Source organism: Ptiloglossa arizonensis, chromosome 2 (assembly GCF_051014685.1).
Source record: "Ptiloglossa arizonensis isolate GNS036 chromosome 2, iyPtiAriz1_principal, whole genome shotgun sequence".
Taxonomy (NCBI): Eukaryota; Metazoa; Arthropoda; class Insecta; order Hymenoptera; family Colletidae; genus Ptiloglossa; species Ptiloglossa arizonensis.
In genome coordinates this window covers 30,056,285-30,073,082 of record NC_135049.1, presented here as the reverse complement: position 1 = coordinate 30,073,082, position 16,798 = coordinate 30,056,285, and the positions used below count along the sequence as shown (strand labels likewise).

Below are 16,798 nucleotides of genomic sequence, written 5' to 3'. Positions count from 1 at the left end.
CATACTCTGTTAGTCGACGCTCCAGTTGTCGTTTCATCGGCAGCCCCGATTAACGCGACATTCTCTTCCACGGCAGCAATTACAATTAGCCGATAGTAATTGGCCGTCGATTAGACGTACCGGGGCGTAGCAGAAGCGGGCTCGAGTTGGCGGAAAACCAATTCCCCGTAGAAAATCTCGTCGAAGAAACTTATATCGCGGTGGTTTCGATCGTTGGTCGATGGACGAGGGGGTACTACGGGGTGACGAGGGGGATGCCCCGTCTTGGCGCGAGATACCGATCGATCGTCCTCTATTTCCGTGGGACTCGAAGGATGCCGGTTGCAAGTGCGTTTTCTCACGAGAGCTGATCCACGGGAAGCGAGCAAGATCGGCACCGGCGATAAATTATCCCGCGTGTCGATATCGGGGAGAACCACGAGATAGATTGTGGCTCTTGGCGAAACATTAGTCGTCCAGGAGGGATCCATTTGCTTTTCTTGCGTTGCTTCGAGAAACAGATTTATAAAGAACGTCTTCCACCCTCGAGTGAACGGTACACGCGAATTCGAGGGGTTTAATCGAACACGGTTCAAATACCGGTAAGATGAATTTCTTCGAGCCCCGATAGAAAAGATTACAGATCTTTTGAAAAGTATTCGACCCTTTGCACTCCATGAAATCCTTCGAATCGTGTGATTAATTTCAAACTGAACGTTTTCATTTCAACGTTTCGTATACATATGTTTACATCTTAGAAGAAACGAGTAATTGAATTTTAATTAAAATTCCAAACCACGATTCGATTTTCCGAATTGGAGTAAGGGTTGATAACGATACAGGAACGTTTAAAAACTAACGATACGAGAACCATTTTCAAAGCCACGGTTAGTTATAAAATAATCAAAGTTTCTCGTAAATTTCATCCGGTAATTACCAACCGGATTATTTTTCACCGTCGTCTCCACTCCGCGCGAATTGATTTTCAAATTCCGGGCGAAATAAAATCCATTCGAAACGTAATTCACCGACCATGGAACCTACGAAATTAACATACGGTGCGATCGGCCGGGAAAACGAAATTTCTAAATTAATTTCCCGGTGGCCAATCACCGAAACGAATCGAACCACCGATTGAAATAAACTTCGATCGAACGAAATCGCTACAGCGAGAAACCGCTCGCGGAACAACGCCTACCGAAAAAGATCCTATCGGTATAAATGTAAATTTCTATACATACGTCGCGCGGCTTTTTCATGAATATCGTGAACGATCGGATTTATACTCGGTTCGACGAAACAGTGGCCGTGGAACCTAAATTACGCGAGACTGCGTATTTCGCTCGGTAATTTCGATCGACGTTCGTAACTCGGATCGCGCGACCGCGATAATGGAATTTCGACTAAAAATCGTTGCCTCGTGAGAAACGATTCGTTTGCCCTGTCACGAGTCCATCGTGTCTTTCGAATTGTTCGAAACGTCCTCTCAGTGTTCCCGAGTGCAACGCGAGAGGTTGGATATAATGGGAGAAGTAATGAAAATTCCACGACCGCTTCTGCGAATCGAGTCGCCCCCGAAAGAGAAGTACGAGCGGATGGGTTCATTCGTCAACGAACGTCTCACCGACGGTGGTGATATTATTATTATTATTATTAGTTATTTTTGTCGGGGTGTTGAGAAATGACAGTATTATATATCGTTTAGCCGGTAACGGGTCATTCTCTGCGCGTGATTGATCGTCTCTGTTCGAGATAAACTAGGATAATTGGTACGTCCAGCAACCGGGATATTAATAATGGTCCATTTCGCGTTGAAAAATTTGAATTTCGAGAGACAGAAATTTGCGCCGGGTGAGTCCCGACTTACGAATTCCGCTGCGATTGCTTTCTGGATTCAACGGTCGCTTTGTCGGCGACAATTGACACAAGTAGGTTCGGGGCTGTCGGTGAAATAGAAATGTAGCTAGGGAATTTATTACCGTGACGCATTGATTAATAGACAAGATTCTATTGCTTGCAATGTTCTATTAGATAGAATTCTATCATTTTTTGTAGGGTTATAAAATTCTCCCTTCCTGTAGATTCAACGATTGATAATTATTTTAATCAGAGTTGCATCCTCCACCGTTTCAGCTCGAAAGATTCTAGGGAATTTATTACCGTGACGCACTGGTTAGTAGAAAAGATTCTATCGCAACAGAACTCTATCATCTTTGTAGGTTTATAAAATTCTCCCTTCTTGTAGATTCAACGATTGAAAATTATTTTAATCACACTTGCATCTTCTGTCACCTCAACTCCAAAGATTCTAGGGACTTTGTAACCTTTACATATCGGTTAATAGAAAAGATTCTACTGCAGCAGGACTCTGTCTCGTTCTTCTAAATCTATAAAATTCTCCCTTTTCGCATATTCATCGATTGAAAATTATTTTAATCGCACTTGCATCTTCCGTCACTTCAACTCCAAAGATTCTAGGGACTTTGTAACCGTTACATACCGGTTAATAAAAAAAATTCTATTGCAACAAGACTCTGTCTTATTCTTCTAAATTTATAAAATTCTCCCTTCTCGTAGATTCAACGATTGAAAATTATTTTAATCGGAGACGCATTTTCGGTGATCTCAGCAGCAAATAGGAGAACGCGCGACATTAACCGAGAGTGATTTACGCCTGCGTAATGGGTCGCGATTTCGGGATGGTCAGCTTTGACGGACGAACGTCGCTGGATGGATTGATCGCTGGATCGCGTGCCAGCTGGCTGTATCTCCGACGATGCGGTCGTAATGAAACGGAAGGTGGCGAATTATTCGTCCAACCTTAACCCCCTGGACAACCCTCTCCCGCCCCCGAGATTCCAGCCACGTTGGGGCGGGTATCGTTGCCGCGACCCGCAACTGGACACGCTATCTGGTGTCCGTGGAATCTCGTGCATATCTCCGTCTAATTTAAATCTCAATTCCCCCTCGTTGATAAACAACGGTTATGCTCGTTTTCGCCAAGGAGCCGTTCTATACGATGCTCCAGTGGCACACATGCGATCGCTCGAATGTCGTAGGTTATACGTACATCTATCCTTCCGAAACCTGGATTTTTTAAATCTACAAATAAACAAAATTTGAACTCTTTAAGTATATACCTATCCTTTGAAAATCTGAACTTTTTAAATGCATACCTATCCTTTGAAAATTTGAACTTTTTAAGTATATACCTGTCCTTTGAAAATTTGAATTTTTTAAGTATAAACCTGTCCTTTGAAAATTTGAACTTTTTCAATATATACCTGTCCTTTGAAAATTTGAATTTTTTAAGTATAAACCTATTCTTTGAAAATTTGAACTTTTTAATTATGTACCTATCCTTTAAAAATTTGAACTTTTTAAATATAAACCTATCCTTTAAAGATTTGAACTTTTTAAATATGAACCTATTCTTCGAAAACTTGGATTTCTTTCGTGGAAATTGAATTTTCCAACCAACGTCGATTATCGTACACGAACTCGCTTCGTACACCTTCCCCTTCCGACTAATTCCTCGGTGTAACGGGTCGAGATCGATGCCTCCAGATGAACGATATGCAATTCTATTGCTACCACTGGAGGGCAATTCGAGATGGAGAACGGATAAAAATTCGTAATAAGAAGAGTAGCGAAATTGCTACTATTTCGCGGATAAAGGGCCTACGAGGGCATGCGAGACTCGAGGGTTCTTCGCTAGGTTAGATTACCAAGATGTCAAGGATATCGAACAGCCTATAGACTCTGGCCCAATTAATTCAACGTTCTTTCCCGTGGAAAGATAGTGGCGTAACCAACCTTCGTGGAATAGGAATAAAAATAGTATTTTTTATCGCCGTGAGATTCTATCCGAAGAGTATAGATTTCCCGAGCTGTATCTCGTGAAAATCGGTAACTCGAAGTGTACCAATCCTTGGATACTCTCCCTGCAACGCGAAGAGATCTGGAAACGATACGAGTACCGAAAGGAAAATATCAACGAAATACGTGGCCATCGTTACGCAACAGGCTCCACGAGCGAACAAGTATCTATAGTATTTTTCAGAATCGTTCGAACCGAAACTGTATCTCGTGAAAATCGGTAACTCGAAGTGTACCAATCCTTGGATACTCTCCCTGCAACGCGAAGAGATCTGGAAACGATACGAGTACCGAAAGGAAAATATCAACGAAATACGTGGCCATCGTTACGCAACAGTCTCCACGAACGAACAAGTTTCTATAGTATTTTTCAGGATCGTTCGAACCGAAACTGTATCTCGTGAAAATCGGTAACTCGAAGTGTACCAATCCTTGGATACTCTCCCTGCAACGCGAAGAGATCTGGAAACGATACGAGTACCGAAAGGAAAATATCAACGAAATACGTGGCCATCGTTACGCAACAGGCTCCACGAGCGAACAAGTTTCTATGGTATTTTTCAGGATCGCTCGATTCGGAGCACGGTTACGAGGTCTTTCAGCCAAATCAAAAATCCGAAAACATTTCGAGTCGAAACAAGTCCGTTTCCGTGCAACACCGGCGCTTCTTTGCAATTACACGGGTCAGCTTCCCGCAAACACCGCGAGAGCAACGAGAGCGAGGAGAGGCTGCCACGGGGGTTGTTTTCACGATGATACGCGCAACCCCTGTGTTCCGACGCTGTAAATTTCCCGTCGAGCGGAGGGAAACCTTTTCGCGCGGAACCGGACGTTTCCGCAACGCGGGGGCCGTTACGGACCGAAAACAAGCACGAAGAACGAAAACACGACGACGAGGACGACGAGGACGACGTGCTTTCGAAATTCATTTTCTCGAAATCGACGCGGGGGATGAAAAACCATGGTATCACGGAACCGATGAAAGAGAAGAATTCCCCGGTTGATTTTACGCGGATGCTTTTCGCGCGACCCCTCGTTCGAACGCGATTCCAGTCGCGTATGGTTCTCAACGGCCACTGGGAGATGTTTCGGCGTCCATTTGCAAAATTGTTTCGCGAACGTTCTCGGGAAAACGAGACTCGTCCGCGATTCGCGCGACGTGAAAGCTTCCGGCGTGGAAGAACGCGTCGAGGTTCCAACCTCGCGTTTTCACGTGGAAAACGGGGGGAAATTTTCTACCGTTTCGACGTTGGTACAGAGGGTGAGCCAATAAAAATTATCCCTATATATTTTATAATCGCGCGTGACTTATATTCGTAGAGATATCGAAGCCTTGAAGTTCTTTAAATCGTCGTGTCTTGGGTATTACTTTAGTATAACGTTTGTGTTTATTTTTAGAGATAGTAAGGAGCTCTCAAGTTTTAGAATATTTACGTTTTGTGTAATTTGTCGTGTATTTTTGGATCCTCGAGTATTTTAAAGAAAGTGAGATTCAATTTTAGGAATAGAAAGGAATAGAAAGATTTCTCGAAGAAAGTAAGATTCGATTTTAGGAGAGGACACAAACGGAGAATTTTCAACGAAAATTTTCCACGTTATTCCGTGGTTTATTTATACATGGACGTCTTCTGGTCCGAGACCTTGCGGCTGTCTTTCAACCTGGACAATTTTTCCTCGAGTCGTCGAGAAATCGCCGTGCGCGTTCTTGTTCGCTCGTGGGCTCGGAAATAGTCGCTTTTGAAATGTTGCCTCTTCGAACCGAGAGACACGTTGGCGAACGCGTGAAACGCTAGCATAGAAAACTGGGATGGATCCACCCTCTCCAGACCCGGGGGGAAGTGTTCCATAAAACCGTGGAAAATCGTGACCCATCGCCCGAGGAGAATTAAAAGTTATCGAGTGCCAGCCGGCGAGTCGTTTCCCGCCATTTCCCGGCCCTCGTCGCGCGTAGCACGCGAGAAATCGCGAGAAATCCCGAAGCTCGTCCGATCGTTTCGTCTCTGGTAATTAATTTTTTTTTAACACGGCCGTCGAACGCGCTTAATTATTACGCTCCGAACTGGATCGATATCGAGCGCGTACCGACTATTATTTTAACGCAAAGCTTTAACGATGTTTCGTTCGCAGCTACCAAGCCCAGATGACGTTCTAAATTGGAACGTTATTTGCGATTGATTACCGTTTCTGCTCGTTGCATCGTTGCGTATTCGTTAATGAAATCACGAGAGGCTGGAGGTTCCTCGATTTTTATCGAGTCCTATGCATCGATGGTAATTTCTTTTTTTCGCATCTCGAGGACCATCGACGGGGGAACATTGTCGCAGAATTATCGGAACGATACTCGTTCGAATCGTACGTAATTTTTCCACGTTAAAATATCGAGATATTTCTACAGAAAATCGAATGATCGTTCTACCAGGTGCAGGATACCTGGTACGCTTATCTCCGTTTCTATTCGATAATTGCGAAGATTCAACGACGGTAGGAAACTACCGTGGTACGAAGTACACTTCGAAAGTTACGTTCTAAATAACAAACGATAAGGATCGTTCGTAGAAGAAATCTGCCCGTGACAACGATCGTTGAAATTGCACCGCGAGAAGATCGAGGAAGGATCGTACAGTTGTTGGCCGTTTCAGTTACAATAATGCAGGAATCACCGAGCGCAGCTGGACGGGGGCAGAGAAGGGAAAATTTAATTAATTCGAGCATCGTCTAATTTCTCCGTAATAACGGATAACGCCGACCGCCACAATTTCATCGTTATTGCCCCGGTGCCCGCGGTAATTTCCAGATCAACGGATTACATTTTATTTCCAGACAATTCCGTCGTGGATATCGCGATGGCCGTTCACGGGCTCCGGGGGCGCGAGAATTCCTCGAAAACGAGACAAGGAACACCATCGTCCCGGGAATAACGGTCCGCGTCTGGTCGAAATCTTTTTAAACGACGAAAGCTTTCGATCTCGTTGCTCGCGATCGCTTGCGGTTACGAAATTTTCGCGTTCGTGTTCCGCTCGAAAAATGCTGATGTTCCTCGTCGACGATGCATCAAAACGGTGCAGGGTGCCGATACGCTCGTGTAAAAAGGGGACACGGTGCGCGTCGCGCGTGAAAAATTGATGGAAAGGCGAACAACGATCCGGATGAAATTTTCCAGGATCGACCGGTAGCGAAGTTCTTTCGAAGCGCGATGTTCCATCCGGAGGTTCATCGGGAGTACCTTGAATATTCACTCTGTCGTCTCTTATCGTTTTGGCCACGTTGACGGGCGGACAAAGAAAATGGCAACGCGAACGAGCGCTCGGGAACAGCGGATAAGCGAGGTGAAAGGACAAGCGCGTGTTTCGGCAGGTGTTGGTAGTAAAATTCACGGAAATTACTTCCACGCGCCGCTTTCGTAGCGTACGAGGTGAAGACTGAACGAAGTGGCTGCTCAAGGACACTGAGGCGTCACCACCGCTACATGGTAGACTTAGGATAGACCTAGGGTAGACCTAGAGTTTAGATTTCAGACTGTAGATCTTTGAGAAGTCTCTAAGTTTTTTAACGTAGTTTTTGAAGTTCTTTTCGCGATGGGAGTTGTGGAGGGGGAAGTTACGAGGTGAAGACTGAATAAAGCGGCTGCTCAAGAACACCGAGGCGCCATCACCGGTATATGGTAGACCTAGGGTTTAGATTATGGACCCTTGAGAAGTCTCTAAGTTTTTTAACGTAGCTGTCGTAACTCTTCTCGCAATGGGAATTGTGGAGGGGGAAGCTACGAGGTGAAGGCGGAATAAAATGGCCGCTCAAGGACACCGAGGCGCTACCACCATCATATAGTAGATCTAGGGTCTAGATTGTAGACCCTTGAGATATCCCTCTTGGATATCGACAGAAGAGTGTCAATCGACGAATTACGAACAGTATTATACGGTGCACAACGACACCACGAATAATTTCGACCGTTTAACAGAATTCACATTATCGAGGCCCTACATTATCTTCTCCACGGTCCAAACCGCGCCTAATCTTAAAATTGGATTTACTTTGTTCTGCGGTATTCGGCTCGGGTCGCGTACCAGTGGCGTCGGCACGGAAACTTGTGGTAAATACCTGTCGGATCGACCGTTAAGAGGTGTTAGCCTCGCGATGCATACCAGGTGTGCGTGAAACGGTCCGATGCGACCTTAATCTCGCCACGTGTGGGTAAACGCGTGGCTTTAGTCTGCGAATAATTGCGTGATCCGAATGCTGGGCTAAATTTCACCGACCGATGCGGTCGGCAAGGAATTGGTTCGAGCAGGTGGGGGATCGATCGAGTCAGTGTGTCCTGCTCCCTGGATTTTGACAGATACGTGCTTATCGAAGAAATATAAATTCGCGTTTTCTGTTACCTCGAAACACGTTTCTTCGGACTCTAATCTCGAGGGTAGGTGCTGAATCCAAATGTTTCTCGTTTCTAGTTTGGACATTACCACGGGAGTAGATATTCGATTTCATCACCGATTCTCTGATTCTAATTGCTGCATCTGACTTTTCTATCCTAACTCTTTTACAACATCTTCTCTACTTCCAACACTACTTTCGTATGATTCTAATCGCAGCATCTTCTAATTCTTCCACTTCAATATTCTTGCAATACTTCTTCCAGTTTTTTACGTAATTCCAATACCAATTTCACCCGATCCTGATCGTACTTAATTCTTCTACACTAAAATTTGCGCAACGTTCCTCCCAGCCTCCCGTAATTTTAACGTTAGATTCAACCGATTCCAATTTTCTGTCCTCGTTCGTTCCATCTATCCTACTTTTTTCCCCTATCCCCGGCGTCAAGATCCGGTCTATTTTTATCGTCTCTCGTCGAGCGAGCCGAAGGATCGATGTCGGTGGCTTCGTTCGATCTCCCAATTATTCCGGACTCGATTGAACTTAATGCACCGAATTATAGAGGACATCGCCTAAACGGTGCTCCGATTCTCGGTTTCGGAGCAAGGTCGGATCCGGGATCGTCGAATCGAGCGATCCCGTTTGTTGCGTCTGCGAACGGAAGAGCTGGAGCTTGTGTCGAACGGCCACGTGTCAATTAAGTGTCCGATAACGGGCTAACGAATTCGGCCTATAATTAGAAACGCTTTCGTCGTTGGGTTCTCGCGCGCGATCCAGGTTATTCGAACGGTTCCCAGCTTGGGAAACACTTGGCACCGCGCGATCGTCATTGATGTTCGAGTGGCGATTATTTATAACCGTGCTCTGCGACTCGTGCTCGAGTAGAAAAGTCGCGATGGATCGATCGGTGCGACGAGCAAGCGTTGAAAAAGTGCGCTCTCGTTGCACGCTTTACGCCCGAGAACCGAATCGTCTGCGGTTGCAAAATTTCGACGATGTATCGGGGAGTTTCTTCGATCGGTCTCGCTTATTGTTAAAATTTGTCCGAGTTACGAATGATGATCGATACTTAATCGTATTTAAACGGATCAACCTAAGTATACGATGATTAAATTTTCCTCGACCACCGACAGGGAATTTCGATCTTAATCGATCGGATTAATTTTAGTACACCCGTCGAACGAACTCGACTCGTAGATAAATTCGAGATACGAAGTGGCTCCGTTTAAATCTCGATCGTGTCACCAAGTTGGAAATCTTTCCCTCGTATTAACCAAGAATGTCGCTGATAGGTACCGCCTAACTTCGTACTCTCTGCTCGTATAGACTCGTCAAGAAATTTCCATCGTCTGAAATCTCGCCGTCTTTCCACACCGCCGACCGGAAAGACCGTTACCTCAATGGGACGTCGATTCACGGTTAATACACCCATACTTTCGCCGAGTTCTTCCATCCGAGCTAATTAGCCCGTAAGATGGAAGTTCGTTCGAACGTCGATCTCGCCGCGGTACGGAACGAAATCGAAGCGAGTTTTCGCGAACTCGAGGCCAACGTATGTTAATTACGCGTAACTTCGTACGAGAAACTTGGATATTCGGTTGTTCGATCGACAGGGAACGTAGCCCGTCTCGTTAATTCGGAGAACGCGAGAAGATTAACGAGATCCGTATTCGCGTTGCAACTGACGCAGCCGTATCGTGTACTTTCGAGTCATCTGTACACGCTCTTGGGGAGGATTTTTCACAGCAACGTCCCCGGTCATTCCTCTCGCTCGTTTTTCGTACAAACTACGTAACGTTTCCACGGATCAAGAGAAGCTCACCGTTGTTTTTCAACCGAGACGGGAAATCCTGACGTCGTCGTCGGCTTTCGCCAAATACGACCGCTTCGTTCGCGACAAGCCTGACTCGCAACTGGCCGATCTGGTAAGCCGGATTAAGTCACGATTTGAATGGGGCCGTACAATGGAATCGTGATTAGATTTAGATTAAAGCCAATTGCCCGGAAGATAGGATTAGAGCGAGACCGTACGATCTTGTGGATTTCCTAGCGATGAATTGTGCTCGATGGCCTACCAGAAGTTCCATGGAAAATTCAACCAGGAGACGACCATGAGCCCCGCAACTGACTCAAAATTGTATGGAAAGTTACTCCAGGGGATACGGAAACAGTGGTCGGACGCAACGTCCAGAAATCAATGGTATCTTTAGTTAGAGGAGTCTTCGGGTGTTAGAAGAATTAACATACTTGCTCTCACGAGTTTCGCTGAGCATCTAAGATCGAAAATTTGTCCACTGTTTAACATTTAAATTCGCAGCGGAGTCTCGTTGAAGTGTTCCAAGCGTTTCATCGACGACGTTAAAATTTTCCACGTGGAACGTTCGAATGTTTCTCGAAACGACTAGAGGATACGTGTAACTTTCAACGAGGTTGTATTTCAAAAGTATACTGTACAAGGAGCAGTACGTTTGATGCAACGTTCTGAAATTTTAATGACAAGTGTACTCTGGAACTTGTACAGCCAAGTGCGAATAGTTTCGAAAAGTGTGCGAGAATGAAAAATGAAATTTGCACCTACCGTTGGGTACCGTCGGTGGTTTTTTCGTCTGCACCCTCGCTGTCGCGTTGTTCACCTGTCGAGTTAAGAACAGAACATTAGAAATAATAATACACGCGATCGAGAAATCGTCTCGTGTTGTCGATCAACATCGAGATCCGTGCTGGCCCGGCGTCGCTCTTCTCGTCGAGATCGCGATTTTCAAGGACAACTTCTCAGCTTTCACTCGACACCTTTCCTCCTGGAAATTCACAGTTGCGCGGAGATTATTTTTAATTCGAGTATCGAGATCTCCCCGTTTGGAAACGCAATTTCATCCGAGAATCGGATAACGTTGGATATATATATATAAAAAAAAAAAAAAAAACAAAATCCCCGCTGGTGGAAGTTGTCCATGAAACTGCAAAGTCTCGATAATGGAGCACGTTTTTATTTCTTTTTTTCCCCTTCTTCTTCTTTTTTTTCCTGTTTTCATTTTGTTCCCCAATGAGAAGAGAATCGAACCGCAGGAACACGTGCGAAAATCGAACAACGCCAATTTCGCGCGGCCACGCACGCATCTCGTGATCGCGAGCACGTCGACGGACGCACGATCGGATTCGCGAATGCAATTCCTCGTGCCTCCCCTCGATTTTGGTGGAAATTACTCGTTGGAGAGTGGAAAAAAAAAAACGAAATAAAGACAGAAAAAAAAAATCGCGAGAATCACGTTCGTGCGTCGTTCGACGAGCGTCGAGCAATTCGTTGGCGGAAATGATTGCAGCTGCGCGTCGCTAATTTCTCGTTGATAATATTTTTTTATTCCGTTTCGAGCAGGAAAAATTTTCTTCTCGATAATTTCGCGTTACGTTCTTCCCGATTTGTTTGGTCAATGATTCGTCGACGTTCAGCTGCACGTTTCGCTTGAATTCAGATATTTCTCGGTGTGTGTCTCTTTTATCGAGGGGCCCTCGATCCGTGAATCTGGCAAACGAGTTTCTTAGATCGCTCGGTGTCTCGAATCGGTACAATTTTCGCGCCAAATTCTGGAATCGATCGGACCCTCCTTATTGCTCTGAAATCTCGTCTAAATTCAAGGAATGCTTAAAAAAACGCTTATCGAGCAGCAGGCCGAATTTCCATGAGACGATTCTCTCGCGGAGATTTTGCCCGATCTGTGTTACCTTGGCCTCGAAGACGATCAATTCGATCGTTGACTCTAATTCGAAAGGTTGCGATACGAAGAAACTGAATGCTCGGGTACAACTCGCAAGAAACTCGCGTCTTCGAGACCGAGATCGAAAATACTCGATCGATCGCGTTAACGTCCCAAATTGATAACCAGTTTATCGATTCTCCGACCGTAATTATTCCCCGTGGTCTCGATGCGTCGCGTGCACTTTCGTCGCCGGTCGTTTCGCTCGGCAATTTTCGCAATCGACGCTTTAAAGGTCTCATTTCCAATTCGTTATTGGGCCGCGATCGCATCAGGAAAAGCAACCGTCCCACCTTCCGATTCCTCGGGACGTTAAGAGCGATCGATCGACGTCCTTCGTAGTTTACGTTTCCCGGGGAAAGCGGGACGCGGGGATCATCTCGAGCGTCGAACGTTTACCGAACCGAAGATCTCGATTCGAGAGAGGAAAATTCGAGAGAGGAAAATTCAAGAGAAAAGAAGAAAGAAAAAAAAATAGAAATAAAAAAGTCTACGAAACCAAAAAAAGAAACGAAAAGAAAAGAAAAAACAAAAAAAAATAAGAAAGAAAAAGTGAAAATATGAAAATAAATACAAAGACGTATCGCGTAGTCGTGGAACGCTCCGCTTTCCCCGGGATCATTGAGAAACGAAACGATGGGAGAGGGGGGTGTGACAAAAAAAAAAAAAAAAAAGAAAATCAAGAGACTGTTGCCGTCGATTTCCGATTATTTCAATTTCGCGCGAGTACTTTCGTCGCTGGCACGAATCGAAATGGAGAACCTCGACGAGCTTGACTTCTATTTATCGCCCGGTTTCCTCTTACCGTCCGCTTTTCAGCTCCACTCGCGCGCTCCCGTCCGCTTTCCCTCCCCGCTTTCGCAGCCACTCCCGCGGAGAAGCTCGGGGAAATGTCTCGTCAAAGAGACGATCGGTCGTCGCGAATTTTTCGCGAGTTTCTTTCTGCCACCTGTGTGTTTCCCTTTTCGTCGAGAATAACGACGATCGATCCTCGACGAAGCTCGTGGTTACGTTCTCGATAACAAGTCGAATACTCCCGACTCGTGGATCAAAATTTCTAACGCGCGTGATTCGAGTCGAACTCGGATTTTCATTCCGGAGAACGTTTCGGGGAGAGTTTCTCACTCTTCGTATTTTTTACCAGGTTGTTCGATCAGTTTTCTCGTTTCTTCCATTGTGAAAATATACTACCACACTTCGACTTCGAACAACTGTAAATACACGAGTCGACGTATCTACGTGAAACTTTGCACACGTTCGTCAAACGAGGCACCATCTTTAGAAAAATTCAATTTTCGTAATAGCGCCATTTCTCATCGAACGACGAAACTCATTGAGAAATCTGTTGTATCGTTAGTGGTTGTCGACACACCGACGCAGTTTTCAATTATCCACAAATGTTTACACAGGGAACTTTGCAAGAGATTCGAACTTCGGAAGAAATTCAAAGTTCCAAGTTCGCAAAGCGGACTATCCTTTACGCGTACGGAGTTTCCAGGTTGGTTTACCTTCGAAGCGATCGACGATGGGGAAAATTTAATTTCAGACGCTTCCGAGTTACTTTTATTATTATTATCGTTAAGCGCAGTTTTCGGTACACCGATCGATACAGTTTTCAATTATCCGCGAGTATCGAGTACGGTTTGCCTAAAGAGTTTCGAGTTCGCGAAGCGTACCGTGTATCTTCGGCTCGTGCGCGAGCGTCGAGGTACAAATTTAAAGTTAAAGTAACTTTTAAACTGCCAGTTTCCGCCCACACAAGTGGCTCTACACTCGTTCGCGGAGAATGGAAATTTACATCGACCGGTGTTGCACCGGCAACTATACCGCTCCATTAAGAGAAATAATGCAATTGCACTTTGCAACTGCTTGCGCGCGCATCGGTCTATAACTTTAACGTTCTCGCTCGTGTTTCGCTGGAACTTTCGACGAAATTTCAAATTTTATCGCTAGACTTCGTACGGGGATCTTGCGTCATCGAGAACGTGTTATATTTTTCAACTAATAAACATTCGATCTAAGAGATCCACTCTCGTGTACGGGGTGTTCGAGAAGATCAGGAATAAATGAAAAGTTTCTTTAACGAAACGACCTGAGCGTTCAAATATTTTTACCATTTGATACATCGGCTACAATAAATAAAAGAATCATCGATAGTAGAGGTATTGACGCTATTGGTCGAAACACGTGAACAATAATTACCATCGAGAAGAATTATAATACGTACACGATTCGAATTTCAAGACGAATTTTACCGGTAGATCTTCGAACGGTTACATCTTACGATAAACAATGTTCGCACCAAAATTTGTGTTAATTTTTCCATCTACTTGACTCAACTAAGTAACACGTGGTATAAGTTCGGTCCTGACCTTTTCGAACACTCTGAACATTCCCTTATTTTAGTTCCCGGAGTATCAATGATCGAAAACGTACGGTCTCGTTGCTTCCAATAATGGACGTCCCGAATCGGTTATTTGTAAACAAATTACGCATTGGACGATCGAGCCACCGTTTCGTTTTCTATTTAGCGAGTCTCGCGCGACCATTACGTGCCCGTTTACCGCGGTTAAAGGGTGACTGGAACCCGATTTGCGGGCCTGGACTCGTTAGTCGCGGGTTCCGTGTTTACGTACAACCCCTTCCGCGCGAGAACAGGGTAGGGGGGGAAGTTGAGCAATGTTTCTAAATTTCTGTCGTTACCCCACGATCGCGTGACTCGTCGTGTCACCGTTTTTTGGAGAGTGTTGACGAGTGGGCCAAACGAGAAGGAGCAACAGGGCACGAAAAGTGCTGAAATTGCTACTCGCGCTCCCTCTCAAGGGTGGGGGCGGTCGAATCCATAAATCCAAGGGGTTCGGGTGTTTCTCTGGTGAAATATGGTCCGCGATAGTCGGACAGCCCCGATCCGTGAACTTTTGCCTCGAGCGAGGTGGAAATTATTCCAAATCGAATCGCGTTAGCGTGAATTATTTCGCCCCTACCCTTTTCCACGGAGTTCAACCCTTTTCTACTCACGCGCGGATACGTTTGTACCGTTTACTCGCGCGAGAATTCCGAGCCAATCGCGTCGTCGATACACCGTCGACCAATTTGCATTTTACGATCTTGTTTCCAGCAACGAGGGCTCGTCGTCGGCGTTCGTGTCGCTCGCGTTATAGTTATGGCCGGATTAAACGAACATCGATGCGACTAACGAGCAATCCTGTCTAATTTCCCGGTGGGAAATTACGCTCCTAAGGTGTCCACGAATCGGACAATCGATCTCCGAGAGGAATCAATTTTTAACTTTCGTCGCGTTTTGTATGGAACGAGGCACGAATTCGACAGAGTCAATCATTGAGCTTTAAAAGAAATTTTAATGGTAATTGGAAATAAAGGTAAATATATTTGGAAAATTTAGAAGCGACTTGGACGAGCAATCCTGTCTAACTTTCCGATGGGAAATTACGCTCCTAAGGTGTCCACGAATCGGACAATCGATCTCCGAGAGGAATCAATTTTTAACTTTCGTCGCGTTTCGTATGGAACGAGGCACGAATTCGACAGAGTTGGTCGTTTGAGCTTTCGAAGAAATTTTAATGGTAATTGGAAACATAGGTAAATATATTTGGAACATTTAGAAAGATTTGTATGGTAGTTTTCTCCGAGAAAAATTTCAAATATAGTTGAATTTTTCGAACGAAACTTTTCTTCGACAGTTAACGGTCTTCGTTGAAAATGAACACCTCGAGGAACGTGGTAAATTGAGACGTGGAATTATTCAAGAATGCAAACGGTGGTCAGCACTTTTATTAAGTTGGAACTATTCGCGTTTGCATGGAACGATATTCGAGAATAGAAACAAACGAAGCCATTCGTATTTTATTCAATTTCTTGACCGGTCTACCTCCGTCCGAAACTCCGGCACGCTGAGAACACTATTATTTGGTATTCACGACTAAATGAAAAATAAATAAACTGTACTCGGAGCGAGCTACGAGACACGGAAGATCTTGCGAGGAAAAATTCGGCGAACGTGGCTCGTGGTTATTTAAAATTCACGAGTAAACGAGAGACGTCCGAGCACGACCGAACTCTCGCGCGAAATGTTAGAGACCTTGCCAAACTCGGGAACGACAAATGCTTTTGGTTGATATTTCCCGTAAATAACGACACGAATTACCGATCCTCGACTCGGAATAATAAAATGTACAAAATAACGGAATCAAATGTTTCCACGGAAAAGATAGTCGAGCGACCGAACTCTCGCGCAAAATATCCGAGAGCTTATCAAACTCGAATAACAAATGTTTCTAATTTATATTTTGCGCAGATACCGCGAAACGGACAATTAATAGTTGTATCACGGAACCTCGTCGAACGATAAAATGTATAAAATAGCACGGATGAACATTTTCGACCACGAGAGACTTAATTGTCAGCGAACCGAGTTCAAAGTATGGTAAAACGCTGCTCTGCCGGTCGGTATTAATAGTTCGGGGAGTAAATGGAACATAAACAACGATGCGAACTACGAAACGTCGACGTGAAATAATGGAAGATAAATAATAACCGCGACGGGTCGATAAACGTAGTTTATGAAATTTAGAACGCGGTAGATTCGCGGTTACACCGAACCCGTAGACGCTGAATATCAATTGTTCGCAAAGAGGTCTACGCAACAAGTGATAACAATGATAACGAATAGATACGAGTAGTTTCTAGAATTTAGAACGCGGTAGATTCGATTGTTCACCGAATTCGTAGACAGTAAATGTTAATTGTTAACGAAAAGCTGGACAAAAGTGATAACAACGATAACGGGTAGTTTCTGG

At 44.8% G+C, this 16,798-nt stretch overlaps 1 protein-coding gene across 1 annotated transcript in view; it reads right to left on the bottom strand.

Moving 5' to 3' along the window:
* Positions 1-16,798, bottom strand: part of LOC143143261 (uncharacterized) — a 413,719-nt gene that overhangs the window by 47,067 nt on the left and 349,854 nt on the right. The window contains exon 19 of the mRNA XM_076304324.1: positions 10,808-10,862. Coding sequence (XP_076160439.1) covers positions 10,808-10,862 — 55 coding nt within the window. The remainder of the gene's footprint in view (positions 1-10,807; positions 10,863-16,798) is intronic.